We start from the raw sequence: 15,746 nt of genomic DNA, 5'->3' as shown, positions 1-15,746 counted from the left end.
TCCTTTATCACTGCACCACCTGGGAAGCCATCGTTAATTTTAGATAGATACTGGACTGTGAAGAAAGCTGAGCTCCGAAGAATTGATGCTTTTGAACTGTGGTGTTGGAGAAGACTCTTGAGAGTCCCTTGGACTACAAGGAGATCCAACCAGTCTATTCTGAAGGAGATCAGCCCTGGGATTTCTTTGGAAGGAATGATGCTAAAGCTGAAACTCCAGTACTTTGGCCACCTCATGCGAAGAGTTGACTCATTGGAAAAGACTTTGATGCTGGGAGGGATTGGGGGCAGGAGGAGAAGGGGACGACAGAGGATGAGATGGCTGGATGGCATCACGGACTCGATGGACGTGAGTCTGAGTGAACTCCGGAGATGGTGATGGACAGGGAGGCCTGGCGTGTTGCGATTCATGGGGTCGCAAAGAGTCGGACACGACTGAGTGACTGAACTGAACTGAACTGAAAGAAGAAAATGATACTTTCAAGTACCTAGTATTTCAAATTTTCTATTGCATATTCCATCCACTCCTAGTTTCTTCTACAACTAGCTATTATTTCACACTTACATATTCCAGAACCTCACTTTAGCCATGTAGAGAGATTTAATTCAACTTTTGCCCTGATCTTAAATTAATATTCTCATAATACAGATAATCAAGAAGAAGTGAAAGAGGTTGAGTAATTTACTTTTTATCACAAAGTTAGTAATAGGAAGTCTAAACATTCATCTTTCTCTCTCAATTCATTTCCTTAATCACTTAAGTTTTCCTCCCTAAACCCCTAATTTGAAAAAACAGCAAGAATTTAATAATGATTTATTATTTCAATTGCAAGACGTTTCATGCCCTAAAGACCAATTTCACTGTAGGGGACACCTAGCATATCTGCTCCTTCTGATTGGTTTATGCAGAAATAAATCTTCATTAGGTACAAAGTTTTGGAAAAGTCAACTTATAAATGTACATTTCAAAATAAAGATTGTACTTGGCAATGAACAAAATTCTTCTAGTCCAAAGTAAAGTTTATACTGAGAATCGTCCCCTCAAAGGTGAAAATTAAGGCTAAAAGTAGAAATAAGTGAAATGATGTCAACTAGTACACCAGGTTTCATCTAATGAGAAAATGACTTGTCATCAAAAGGCTTGAAAATATTCCTTGAAATACCTATCAATTGTGTCTTCTCCCTTATGTTTTGTATCACCAGTATCTGGCTTCTGCTTGACATTTAGATTAACAATCAAAATAGTTCTCTTATTGTCAAGCAGGAATGTGGAAGGATGTGCTTCATTAGCAGAAGGTGTGGAGTCATGCCTGTGACCAAATCCTGGCTGAGGAGTAAGCCTAAGAATAACCGTGGACCAGGAGCTGCCAGAATCCTGGTAGACAAAATGAACCGAGGAATTAAGAAGTAGATAAATAGTCCAAAAACAGAATGTACTAGAGTGAGGACTTGGTAGAAATGAATTAGCCTCAAGAACCGGAAGAAAGTCAAACTGAAAATGAGAAAATGTATTCAAGGTTGTTTGGGAAGAGATTTGGTTGGGATTTAGAACCATCCTTAAGAGAGCTGAGATAGAACAAGATGGTTATATCGAAATTTCTTCCTCAGTCTAGGCAAAGAATCTCCACAAATATCATCTACATATATACCCAAACTGAAGTAAATATTTTCCTGAGCCAAATCTGATTATTTGCTTCCTATGTAAGGGATAAATAAATACAGGACATAAATAATTTGGAACTGGATTGAACTGAGTAGATTCATATACAACTTCCTGTATCCAAAATGTGCCCCTAATAGAAACTTTCTTGACTGTGATTAACCCTAAGTTGTCATAATCATATGTATTTCCTAGAGCCAATAAATTCAACATGATAGTTTGGAGAATAAAGAAGATAAATTATATAGATTAAGCATTAGTCATTTGGTTAACTCCTAGTTTGTATAGATAGTTAATGGCTCCAGATGTCTCCATCTTATTTTTTTACAGGCATTAGCTACTATGTGGTTATTATGTATTTCCTTGCTGCAATTGAATCTGAGTTTTTGGGGAATTTGCCATATAAGGTAGAGTTACTGTCTCGAGAGGAGTACAGATCTAACTTCTGTTATTCAGTTGAGGAATGTCGTGCAGCCTATCCACAAGCTATGGATATATACAACAGGTTTTATAAGGTAAAAGAATGTAATGATATTTTTATGAATGGAATGAATGAAAAAACTGAATGAAGTTCTTCTGTTGGGATTTATGATTTAAAAATAGATTAAACTTCACATTTATATGCATTTGAAATTATGTTAGAGCTTTGTCCCTTCCCCCTCTAATCGTTCTGCTTAGTGTTTTGAAGTGATCCTAAATAGTTAATAGCAAATTAGCATAATTGTATTTATAAAAACATTTTTCAATAGAATACATGTAATAATCACCAAATTATGTTTGCCTCGGCAAACAGAACACCATAAATCTTTCTACAAAGCAAACAAAGTTAAATGACATCTTTAAGTGTTAATATCTATTCTGAAAATAAATTTCATTTGTGAACAATCAGCTGGATGAGTGTGTCACATGTTCTTTTTCAGGAATTCATGATACTGGTAATTAAATGTATTTTAATTTAATTTAAAATCTTTTAATGACATAAATCTTATTCATTCTACAGTATCTACAATCCAGAAAGATAGTTTCCACTACCAGTGGTATTCCTCAGTATGACACAGATGAGGACACAGCCATCTTCAAGATGTGGGCGGCCCATCAAGCTGCCGTTGATGTGGCAAAACCGAAGTTCAGTGATGTGTAAGAGAATTGCTTTATCTGATGTAACTAAACTCTGTTTTTTCTGGCAAAGTTTTGGTTGCCTCAAATGTTCATTGCTCATATTTACCATAATATCAGGAAATGGTTTTTCCATTTTTATTTGCAGTTCACCTAAGAGTCACATATCAGTTGTATATCTTGAATGCAGCTTTTCTTAGTTAATACTTGTCAGTACACTCTTTCAATGATGTCTCCTTAATTTGAAAAGTTTTCAGTGTAGACCAATTTCTTAATTGTTTTCCTTTAATATTTAATTCTTTTTCTGGTTTTAAAGAAAAAAACTTACCCAGTGATTTTCAATGGCTTGGTATTTTTTTGTATGTTTCTCTGTGTGTGTAGAGTCTTATTTATTAATATAGTTCATCACTAACTGTGATGTTTCTTCTCTCACCTCTACAGTGTTATCAAAGACTCTTCTCATCATGTCAACATTAGAGCAATACCTCTCAAAATCAATCATTGCCTTGAGTCTTCCCTTCTTATTAGGAACTTGAGCTGCCATCACCAAATACTATAAATTAGTTGGTTTACATCACAGAAATTTATTTTCTCAAAATTCTGGAGGCTTTAAGTTCAGAACTAGGGTGCCAGCATGGTCAACTTCAGCTGAGGGCCTTCTATCTGGCTTGCAGATGACTGCCTTCTTGCATCATGGCATCTGTGTCTTCACATGGAGGAGAGAGAGAGAGAGAAAATCTGCACTCTAGTCTCTCTTCCTCTTTAGTATGAACTTCAACATGTAAATTTTCAGACTATCATACCTTTTTTCTTAAATTTTGAACTCATGATTTCTCAGTATTGTTGTCCACTCTGACATCATAGAACATGTTTTTAATATTTTATTCAGTTTTTATGGTTGTTTTCTGCAAGAGAGAATTGAGCATGCCATTTAAGTCTTTAAATTAGATGAACTCAAGGGAAACTATCTGTTGTTTGTTTGTCCTCTGGCCTTGGCCCCTGTTATGTCCTATTCAAGAAGGTGATTTGATTACTGTGGCAAATTTCTAGTCCACTTCTTATTTTCTAGGAATTAGGAGCAATTATATAAGCATATACACACAGTAAACATGAGCCAATTATGTATGTTGTTGAAGAATTTTCAGAAATTGCCATTCGATAACCTATTTATTATACTGGTTCATAGTATCCAGCCCCTGAACTATGTTTGTGAAAAACAAGTGACAGTAGACATTAGTGCCACAGAAATTAGATATAGGAGAAACACGATGAGAAAGCACCAAGAATAAATTAGTGGAAGTAAGAGTTGGTTAAGATGCTACAATTTTTAAAAATTGTGATTCAAAGTTTTGCCATCTCTGTTGCTATGTAATAGATTCTTCCCTGGTGGCTCAGAGGGTAAAACGTCTGCCTGTAATGCAGGAGACACGGGTTCGCCCGCTGGATGGGAAAGATCCCCTGGAGAAAGAAATGGCAACCCACTCCAGTACCCTTGCCTGGAAAATCCCATGAAGGAAAGAGCCTGGTAGGCTACAGTCCTTGGGGTAGCAAAGATTCGAACATTAATGAGTGACTTTACTTTCACTTAGAGTCTTCAGCTAATGTAGGCACAATGTAGAAGATAGTGTGAGGATTAATTACACTATACTGAAACTGTAGGTTCGGTTCAGTCAACTATTTAATAAAGAGCATAAAATTCCTAAGAAACATGGGAGAAAAGACACATTTAGAGTTTAATTTGTGTTTAAATGAAGTATTTTGTAACTCGTGCAGCTAACTTTGTGTCCTTCCTTTAGCTCATTCTATTCTTCTGAAACTGAACGAGACTTCACCATGGACTTTCTACTGGCCGCAGAATTTATTGAGGCAGTACTATATCGCCCATACTTTGAAAGTTCAGCAGAATTCCTAGTGGGATTCCCACACAGGCTACTCACGGATCAGGATCGCAATGTTCTCACGAGTAACTTCAGCAGACGGGAAAAAGCATTGATGACTGTAGTAAAACTCATTAGAAAAATAAATAAAAGCACAGGTATGATTATGAGTTATACTATCCATGAAGCCTAAATGAACCAAAGTCATTTGAGAACTAAATATATTCAATGATCCATTCAACAGGAATGATTGAGTACCTGCTATATTATAGATATATTGAGTAATATTATGACAGTTACAGAAAACTACCCTTCCAGGATCTCACATATCATGTAGCTTCTGCAATAGTGACAGTTTTTAAATCGACACTTTTATATGTCTCTTCTTAAAATTCTTATTGCTACCCCCAAAATATTCTGGGTTCTCACTTAGGATTCAAAATTGCTAGTCTGTGAAAATCTGGCTCATTATTGTTGTGTCATTCTCCCCAGTGTAAAGTGTGCTCATCCACCAAGACAGAGAATATAAAAAGAAACAGAGATGGTTGGGGTGGAAGTAGGAAGACTGGGTGCAGTTATATTAAATTTTTGAGCATCAATTAATAATGGATATTAAGCTTTCTGTCTTCACACATCATTTTATTTGTTGTCCTTAGATACAGTATGAATTTGATAGCATTGTTTAAATTTTTGAAGAAAAAGTTCATTTGACATTAAATAACATGTCCAAAATGATATACTTTGTAAGTAGTTGAAGCAAACTTAAACTACAGCTTGTTTAAATTCAGGTTTTGAGGTTTTCATTTTTCTTACTATCTAATATAACCTGTGTTGAAAATACGAAAGTTTTTATGAACTAGTGAATCTTACACATTTAAATCTTAATCATTTAGAATTAGAACTGTGGAGTCTCTTCAGTTCCAGCCCATTTTTTCATGGATTAATCCTAAGGATCAGGGAAGCTAAGTTGCAAATATCACTTAGTTTTAGTGACAGTTGGACAGCAACCAGGTCTCCATTCTCACAGGAAAAGGTTCACTCTAGAAACAAAACATTACAAACAAGAGTAAGAAAGGAGTTATGGTTCTCAACAGTTTGTGCTTAATTTACTCCATAAGGTATTGTGGTTATTACATTGTGTGAGAATTTTTTGAATACATCTCATTCTCAAATAAGGGAAACAGTTCATCATTTATTATATATGCTGCCAAATGAGCACGAGCAGAAATAGCCCTTCTTTGATGCTGTTAGATTGTCCAACACAATGCATTTCCCTGTATCCTTTGACAAGCCTAATGATCAGACAGTGTTACTAATATATTACAAATCCTGTAATTAGAATTTTTATCTTGTTTTGTATACTTTTAGATTTCAAAGTTGTATTCAAAATTTTATTAACTGGAAACATAAATGTTTCTATTTTCACAGGAGGTTTATTATTGACAATTTGGAAGAAGCTCATGACTTCAAAATTTGCTCGGGCTATGGGACGTTTCTTCATTAAAAGGCTCCTTTTAATGCCAATTGAGTAGCCTAAATTTATGCTATTATGTGTAGATTAGTTTAATTCCATGAATAAAAGCAATCAAATGTTATAATGACTGTGAAAAGTTTGCTGTTCTTATTATCCCTGCTGATCTTTGTATTTTCAAATTAAAGCCAATAATCCCCCTGCCACCCTCCCCTCAGAATTGAGCTACATACCTGGTTGAAGCTAATTAGTTTCATAGAATGCCTAAGTTACACATGAATATGTCAATGTCTGTGCCAAAGACAGGTTACACTATTGATATTTAAGATTTTGATACTATCTTCAATGCTCATTCATAGATTGCCAGGTAAGCAGGGATAATTCTCCTCTAAAAGATTATTCTTATAAGACACAACTTTGGGCATTGAAGAGACATTCTAAGTAATTTATATTCTAGGACTGAACTCCAAGTACATTGCCATATGAGCACATTTTTCAATTTATGTAATGAATGAGGCTGCTGTTTTAGTGTCTGAGCACATGGAGAAATCATTTCACCATCAAGTAGAAAATTTCTAAGCTACTCTAGTGTAAGACCCAGTTCTCCCTCAGTCAGTCTCTCCAATCAGGGAGCTTCCATAAGCCTCTTACCCTTTTCCCTCAGAGGGCAGAGAGACTGAAAACCACAATCACAGAAAAATAACCAATTTGATCACATGGACCACAACCTTGTCTTAATGAAACTATGAGCCATGCCATGTAAGGCCACCCAAGATGGACAGGTCATGGTGGATACTTCTGAGAAAACGTGGTCCACTGGAGAAGGAAAAGGCAAACCACTTCAGTATTCTTGCCTTGAGAATCCCATGAATAACATGAAAAGGCAGAAACATAGAACACTGAAAGAGTAACTCCCCAGGTCAGTTGTGCCAATATGCTATTGGAAATCAGTGGGGAAATAACTCCAGAAAGAATAAAGAGACAGATTCAAAGCAAAAACAACACTCAGCTGTGAATGTGACTGGTGACGGAAGTAAGGTCCAATGCAATAAAGAGCAATTTCACATAGGAATCTGGAATGTTAGGTCCATGAATCAAGGCAAATTGGAAGCAGTCAAACAGGAGATGGCAAGAGAGAACATCGACATTTTAGGAATCAGAGAACTTAAATGGACTGGAATGGGTAAATTTAACTCAGATGACCATTATATCTACTTACTGTGGGCAGGAATCCCTTAGGAGAAATGGAGTAGCCATTATAGTCAACAAAAGAGCCTGAAATGCAGTTCTCAGATGCAACCTCACAAATGACAGAACATCTCTGTTTGTTTCCAAGGCAAACCACTCAGTATCACAGTAATCCAAGTATAAGCTCCAACCAGTAATGCTGAAGACGCTGGAGTTGAATGGTTCTTTGAAGACCTACAAGATTTTCTAGACTAATACCCCCCAAGATGTCCTTTTCTTTATAGGGGACAAGAATGCAAAGTGAGAAACCAAGAAATACCTGGCATAACAGGCAAATTTGGCCTTGGAGAACAGAATGAAGCAAGGAAAAGGCTAATTAGAGTTTTGCCAAGAGAATGCACTGGTCATAGCAAATACCCTCTTTCAACAACACAATAGAAGACTACACATGGACATCAAAAGATGGTCAATACGGAAATCAGATTGATTATATTATTTGCAGGCAAAGATGGAGAAGCTCCATACAGTCAGCAAAAACAAGACCAGGAGCTGACTGTGGCTCAGATCATGAAATCTATATTGCTGAATTCAGAGTTAAGTTGGAGAAAGTAGGAAAAACCACTAGACCATTCAAGTATGATCTAAATCAAATCCCTTATGATTATACAGTGGAAGTGAGAGATAGATTCAAAGGATTACATCTGATAGACAGAGTGCCTGAAGAACTATGGATGGAGATTCACAGCATTGTATAGAAGGCAGGGATCAAGACCATCCCTAGAAAAAGAAATCCAAAAAGGCAAAATGGTCATCTGAGGAGGTCTTACAAATAGCTGTGAAAAGAAGAGAAGTGAAAGGCAAAGGTGAAAAGAAAAGATACACCCATTTGAATGCAGACTTCCAAAGAATAACAAGGAGAGATAAGAAAGTCTTCTTCAGTGATCAATGCAAAGAAATAGAGGAAAGGTATAGAATGGGAGAAGACTCTACACATGAACATCACCAGATGGTCAACACCGAAATCAGATTGAGTATATTCTTTGCAGTCAAAGATGGAGAAGCTCTATACAGTCAACCAAACAAGGCCAGGAGCTGACTGTGGCTCAGATCATGAACTCCTTATTACCAAATTCAGACTCAAATTGAAGAAAGTAGGGAAAACTGCTAGACCATTCAGGTATGACCTAAATCAAATCCCTTATGATTATACAGTGGAAGTGAGAAATAGATTTAAGGGCCTAGATCTGATAGATACAGTGCCTGATGAACTATGGATTGAGGTTTGTGACATTGTACAGGAGACAGGGATCAACACCATCCCCATGGAAATGAGATGCAAAAAAGCAAAATGGCTGTCTGGGGAGGCCTTACAAATAGCTGTGAAAAGAAGAGAGGTGAAAAGCAAAGAAGAAAAGGAAAGATAGAAGCATCTGAATGCAGAATTCCAAACAATAGCAAGAAGAGATAAGAAAGCCTTCTTCACTGATCAATGCAAAGAAATAGAGGAAAACAACAGAATGGGAAAGACTAGAGATCTCTTCAAGAAAATTAGAGATACCAAGGGAACATTTCATACAAAGATGGGCTCAATAAAGGACAGAAATGGTATGGACCTAAGAGAAGCAGAAGATATTAAGAAGAGGTGGCAAGAATACACAGAAGAAGTGTACAAGAAAGATCTTCACGACCCAGATAATCATGATGATGTGATCACTAATCTAGAGCCAGACATCTTGGAATGTGAAGTCAAGTGGGCCTTAGAAAGCATCACTATGAACAAAGTTAGTGGAGGTGATGGAATTCCAGTGGAGCTATTTCAAATTCTGAAAGATGATGCTGTGAAAGTGCTGCACTCAATATGCCAGCAAATTTGGAAAACTCAGCAGTGGCCACAGGACTGGAAAAGGTCAGTTTTCATTCCAATCCCAAAGGAAGGCAATGCAAAAGAATGCTCAAACTACCGCACAATTGCACTCATCTCACATGCTAGTAAAGTAATGCTCAAAATTCTCCAAGCCAGGCTTTAGCAATACATGAACCATGAACTCCCTGATGTTCACTCTGGATTTAGAAAAGGCAGAGGAACCAGACATCAAATTGCCAACACTTGGTGGATAATGGAAAAAGCAAGAGAGTTCCAGAGAAACATCTATTTCTGCTTTATTGACTATGCCAAAGCCTTTGACTGTGTGGATCACAATAAACTGTGGAAAATTCTGAAAGAGATGGGAATACCAGACCACCTAATACGCCTCTTGAGAAATCTGTATGCGGGTCAGGAAGCAGTAGTTAGAACTGGACATGGAACAACAGACTGGTTCCAAATAGGAAAAGGAGTACGTCAAGGCTGTATATTGTCACCCTGTTTATTTAACTTCTATGCAGAGTACATCATGAGAAACGCTGGACTGGAAGAAACACAAGCTGGAATCAATATTGCTGGGAGAAATATCAATAACCACAGATATGCAGATGACACCACCCTTAAGGAGAAGGTAAAGAGGAGCTAAAAAGCCTCTTGATGAAAGTGAAAGAGGAGAAAAAAAAGTTGGCCAAAAGCTCAGCATTCAGGAAGCTAAGATCATGGCATCCGGTCCCATCACTTCATGGGAAATAGATGGGCAAACAGTAGAAACAGTGTCAGACTTTATTTTTGGGGTCTCCAAAATCACTGCACATGGTGATTGCAGCCATGAAATTAAAAGACGCTTACTCTTTGGAAGAAAAGTTATGACCAACCTAGATAGTATATTCAAAAGCAGAGACATTACTTTGCCAACTAAGGTCCATCTAGTCAAGGCTATGGTTTTCCCAGTGGTCATATATGGATGTGAGAGTTGGACTGTGAAGAAAACTGAGCACCAAAGAATTGATTCTTTTGAACTGTGGTGTTGGAAAAGATTCTTGAGAGTCCCTTGGACTGCAAGGAGATCCAACCAGTCCATTCTGAAGGAGATCAGCCCTGGGATTTCTTTGGAAGGAATGATGCTAAAGCTGAAACCCCAGTACTTTGGCCACCTCATGCGAAGAGTTGACTCATTGGAAAAGACTCTGATGCTGGGAGGGATTGGGGGCAGGAGGAGAAGGGGCCGACAGAGGATGAGATGGCTGGATGGCATCATGGACTCGATGGATGTGAGTCTGAGTGAACTCCGGAGATGATGATGGACAGGGAGGCCTGGCGTGCTGCGATTCATTGCGTCGCAAAGAGTCGGACACGACTAAGTGACTGAACTGAACTGAACTGATAGAATGGGACAGACTAGCGATCTCTTCAAGAAAATTAGAGATACCAAGAGAACTTTTCCTGAATTGATGGGCACAATAAAGGACAGTAAGGGAATGGACCTAACACAAGGAGAAGATATTAAAAAGAGGTGGCAAGGATACACAGAAGAACTATACAAAAATTTCTTCATGACCAAGATAATCACAATGGTGTGATCACTCACCTAGACCCAGACATCCTGGAATGTGAAGTCAAGTGGACCTTAGGAAGCATCACTACAAACAAATGTAGTGGAGGTGATAGAATTTCAGTTGAGCTATTTCAAATCCTGAAAGATGATGCTGTAAAAGTGCTGTGCTCAGTATGCCAGCAAATCTGGAAAACTCAGCAGTGTTCACAGGACTGGAAAAAGTTAGATTTCATTCCAATCTCAAAGAAAGGCAATGCCAAAGAATGCACAATTCCTCTCATCTCACACACTAGTAAAGTAATGCTCAGAATTCTCCAAGCCAGGCTTCAACAGTACATGAACTTCCAGAAGTTCACTCTGGATTTAGAAAAGGCAGAGGAACCAGAGATCTAATTGCCAGCACCCATGGCATCATGAAAAAAACAAGAGAGTTCCAGAAAAACATCTATTTCTGTTTTACTGACTATGCCAAATCCTGTGACTGTGAGGAATACAATAAACTGGAAAATTTTTAAAGAGAAAGAAACACCAGACCACCTGGCCTGCCTCGTGAGAAACCTGTATGCAGGTCAGGAAGCAACAGTTAGACTGGACACAGAACAATAGACTGGTTTCAAATGCGAAAAGGAGTACTTCAAAGCTGTATATTGTCACCCTGATTATCAAACTGATACTCAGAATACATCATGAGAAAAGCTGAGCTGGATGAAACATGAGCTGGAGTCAAGATTCCAGGGAGAAATATCAATAATCTCAATATGCAGATGACTCCACCCTTATGGCAGAAAGTGAAGAAGAACTAAAGAGCCTCTTGATGAAAGTGAAAGAGGAAAGTGGGAAAAATTGGCTTAAAAATCAGCATTCAGAAAACTAAGATCATGGCATCTGGTCCCATCACTTCATGGCAAATAGATGGGGAAAGAGTGGAAACAGTGGCAGACTATTTTCTTCAGCTCTAAAATCACTGTAGATGGTGGCTGAAGCCATGAAATTAACATATGCTTGCTCCTTGGAAGAAAAGCTATGAACAACTTAGCATATTAAAAGGCAGAGATATTATTTTGACAACAAAGGTACATCTAGTCAAACCTATGGTTTTTCCAGTAGTCATGTATGGATGTGAGAATTGGACAATAAAGAAAGCTGAGTGCCGAAGAACTGATGCTTTTAAACTGTGGTGCTGGAGAAGACTCTTGAGAGTCCCTTGGACTGAAAGGAGATCAAACCAGTCCAACCTGAAGGATATCAGTCCTGAATATTCATTGGAAGGACTGATGCTGAAGCTGAAACTCCAATACTTTGGCCACCTGATGTAAAGAACTGACTCATTAGAAAAGACCCTGATGCTGGGAAAGATTGAAGGCAGGAGGAGAAGGGGCGACAGAGGATGAGATGATTAGATGGCATCACCAACTCAATGGACCTGAGTTGAGTAATATATGGGAGTTGATGATGGACAGGGAGGCATGGTGTGCTGTAGTCCTTGGGGTCACAAAAAGTTGGACATGACTGAGCAAATGAATTGAACTAAACTGATGCTGAGAAAGGTTGAATGCTGGAAGAGAAGGGAATGCCAGAGGATGAGATGGTTGGATAGCATCACCTACTCAATGGACATGAATTTGAATAAACTCCAGGAGTTGGTGATGGATAGGGAAGCCTGGAGTGCTGCAGCCCATTGGGTCGCAAAGAGTCGGACATGACTGACCAACTGAACTGAACTGAACTCTAGTGTAAACTAAACAAAACTAAAAATTTCCTTTTAAATATAATTTTTGTTATAATTGGAGCCCCTAAATGAAAAATGCACATAATAAAAATTAGTTCAAATTGTCTGAAACTCACCATATTTAAATCACTGCTAATGGCGCTAATCAAACAATGTAGGCTAATTATCTTCTAGTGTTTCTGACCACCTGTCATACCTTTTCCCAATATTGTGCCACTTTTTAATTTCCCCTCAAAACCCAGTATTCCTTAACTACCCCTCAACCAAAATGGTCCCCTATGAAAATAAATGATGTTTTATATTATCTGTTGTTCCCCAAGAGAAGGACATATTAAGCAAAAGCCACCTTTTGAAAGTCAAAAATAGGTTTACCAATGTCTCAATACAAATAAGATGTCTTTACATAAAAGGAAAAATAATAACTGAGGTGACAAAATGTACCCAACCCTAAAAATACCCAAATTACCAAAACAAAATTGCAATAGAAGAAAAAGGTGGAAGTATCACACTTTCTGGTTTAAAGCTATGAACTGAAATCAGTAGTGGCCACAGTACTGGAAAAGGGCAGTTTTCATTCCTATCCCAAAGAAGGACAATGCCAAAGAATGTTCAAACTACCATATAATCATACTCATTTCACATGCTAGCAAGTCAGTGCTCAAAATCCTTCAAGATAGGCTTCAACAGTATGTGCACTGAGAACTTCCAGATGTATAAGCTGGGTTTACAAAAGACAGATGAACCAGAGATCAAGTTGCCAACATTCACTGGATCATGAAAAAAAGCAAGGGAATTCCAGAAAAACATCTGCTTCTTCTTCATTGACTATACTAAAGCTTTTGATTTTGTGGATCACAACAACCTGTGGAAAATTCTTAAAGAGATAGGAATACCAGATAACCTTAGCTGTCTCCTGACAAACCTATATGCAGGACAAGAAGCATCAGTTGGAACAAGACTTGGAACAACAAACTGGTTCAAAATTGGTAAAAGAGTATGACAAGGTTGTCTATTGTCACCTTGCTTATTTAAGTTCAATGCAGTGTATCATGGGAAATGCCAACCTGGATGACACACAAGTTGAAATCAAAATTGCCAGGAGAAATGTCAATAACCTCAGATATGCAGATAATACTACACTAATGGCAGAAAGCAAAGAGGAACTAAAAAAGCCCTTGATGAGGGTGAAAGAGAAGAGTGAAAAAGCTATCTTAAAACTCAACATTAGAAAAACTAAGGTCATGGCATCCAGTCCCATCACTTCACGGCAAATAGATGGGGAAACAGTGGAAGCAGTGGCAGATTTTATTTTCTTGGTCTCCAAAGTCATGGCAGACAGTAACTGCAGCCATGAAATTAAAAGGTGCTTGCTCCTTGGAAGGAAAGCTATGAAAAACTTAGAGTATTCAAAAAGCAAAAACATCACTTTGCCAACATAGGTCTGTCTAGTCAAAGCTATGGTTTTTCCAGTAGTCATGTATGGATGTGAGAGTTGTATCATAGAGAAGGCTAAGTGCCAAAGAATTGATGCTTCTTAACTGTGGTTCTAGAGAAGACTCTTGAGAGTCCTTTGGACAGGAACGAGATAAACCCATCAATCCTAAAGGAAACCAACCCTGAATATTCATTGGAAGGACTGATGCTGAAGTTGAAGCTCTAATACTTTCACCACCAGATGCAAAGAGCTGACTCACTGGAAAAGATCCTGATTCTAGGAATGATTGTGGAAAAGAGGAAAAGGGGACGACAGAGGATGAAGTGGTTGGATGGCATCATGGACTCAATGGACCTGACTTTCATGAAACTCTGGGAGATAGTGAAGAACAGGGAAGCCTGGTGTACTACAGGTCATAGGGTTCAGAGTCAGACAGGACTTTGCGACTGAACAATAACAACAAACCAAAAATATATGTCATTGCCATACAAAGAGGCACAAAGATTAATACAAATAAATAGAGAGCCAGAAATAAACCCAAACATATACAGTCAATTAATTTACAACAAAGGAAGCAAGAGTTACATGGGGAAAGGGCAGTTCTTTTCATATATGGAATTGGGAAACCTGAAGACTCACGTGTCAAAAAAAAAAAAAAAAAACCAGACTGGATGACTATCTCACAATATACACAAAACTTAACTCAAAATTTATGAAAGACTTGAGAATAACACCTGAAACTATAAATGTCCTAAAACAAAATATAGATGGCAAGCTCCTTGACATTGGCATAGATGCCCAATGCAGAGGCAGCAAAAGCAAATTAAACAAGTGGAAAGACATAGTGAAAGTGTTAGTCACTCAGTCATGTTAAACTCTTTGCCACCCTATGGACTGTAGCCTGCCAGGCTCCCCTGTCTATGGGGATTCTCCAGACAAGAATGGTGGAGTGGGTTCCATTTTCTACTCAAGGGGATCTTCCTCCAGGGATTGAACAGGGGTCTCCTGCATTGCAGGGAGATTCTTTACTATCTGAGCCACCCAAGCAGCACATAATACTGAAGTGGGCTGCATTTCCTTCTCCAGGGGATCTTCCTGATCTAGGGGTCGAACCCACATCTCCTGAGACTCCTGCAATGAAGGCAAATTCTTTACCTCTGAGCCACCAAGGAAGCCCAGTCAAAGGTGGGTCAATAAATCATAGGCTTGGCATGCAAAATTTCTTCAGAACAATTTCTTTATAGGCTTCTACACATCTGGGACAGGGAATACTGGCATGCCTCAGTCCCTGGGATTGTGCAAAGTCAGACATGATTTGGTAACTGAACAACACCTCTAAGGAAGAATGTAAAGAATGTAATTGTAACTACTTCACTGTGAGATTCCCTGTAAAATTCAATGGTGGCTCAGATGGTAAAGCATCTGCCTACAATGAAGAAGACCTGGGTTCGATCCCTGGGTCAGGAAGATCTCCTGGAGAAGGAAATGACAACCCACTCCAGTTCTCTTACCTGGAAAATCCCATGGACGTAGGAGCCTGGTAGGCTACAGTCCATGGGGTCACAAAGAGTAGGACACAACTGAGCGACTTCACTTCATTCCTGTGAGAACAGAATAACACAGTCCTTGGCAGAAAGACATTTTATAAGTATGTACCAAATTATTGAAATTATTCAGAAAAATACTAAGGGTACAATTTCCTATAGCTTTGCCTGATATAATAGCAAGAATTCATGAAAAAATTCTTAAATAAGCTTGAATGGGATGGGATTTCATAGTCAGTACTCTCTCACATAAATCTTGGATGTTTTTCTCTTGGCCACTCAAAAATGTGACCAGAATTATTGAAAGA

The 15,746-nt window shown here is 38.3% G+C and overlaps 1 protein-coding gene across 1 annotated transcript in view; it reads left to right on the top strand.

The window, feature by feature from the left end:
* The window catches only part of THEMIS (thymocyte selection associated), a 341,081-nt gene that overhangs the window by 253,970 nt on the left and 71,365 nt on the right, over nucleotides 1–15,746 (top strand). The window contains exons 7-9 of the mRNA XM_068984949.1: nucleotides 1,990–2,174; nucleotides 2,660–2,796; nucleotides 4,572–4,810. Of these exons, the coding sequence (XP_068841050.1) occupies nucleotides 1,990–2,174; nucleotides 2,660–2,796; nucleotides 4,572–4,810 (561 nt within the window). The remainder of the gene's footprint in view (nucleotides 1–1,989; nucleotides 2,175–2,659; nucleotides 2,797–4,571; nucleotides 4,811–15,746) is intronic.

Source organism: Capricornis sumatraensis, chromosome 13 (genome assembly GCF_032405125.1).
Source record: "Capricornis sumatraensis isolate serow.1 chromosome 13, serow.2, whole genome shotgun sequence".
Lineage (NCBI taxonomy): Eukaryota > Metazoa > Chordata > Mammalia > Artiodactyla > Bovidae > Capricornis > Capricornis sumatraensis.
This window is presented reverse-complemented; position numbering and strand designations above follow the sequence as displayed.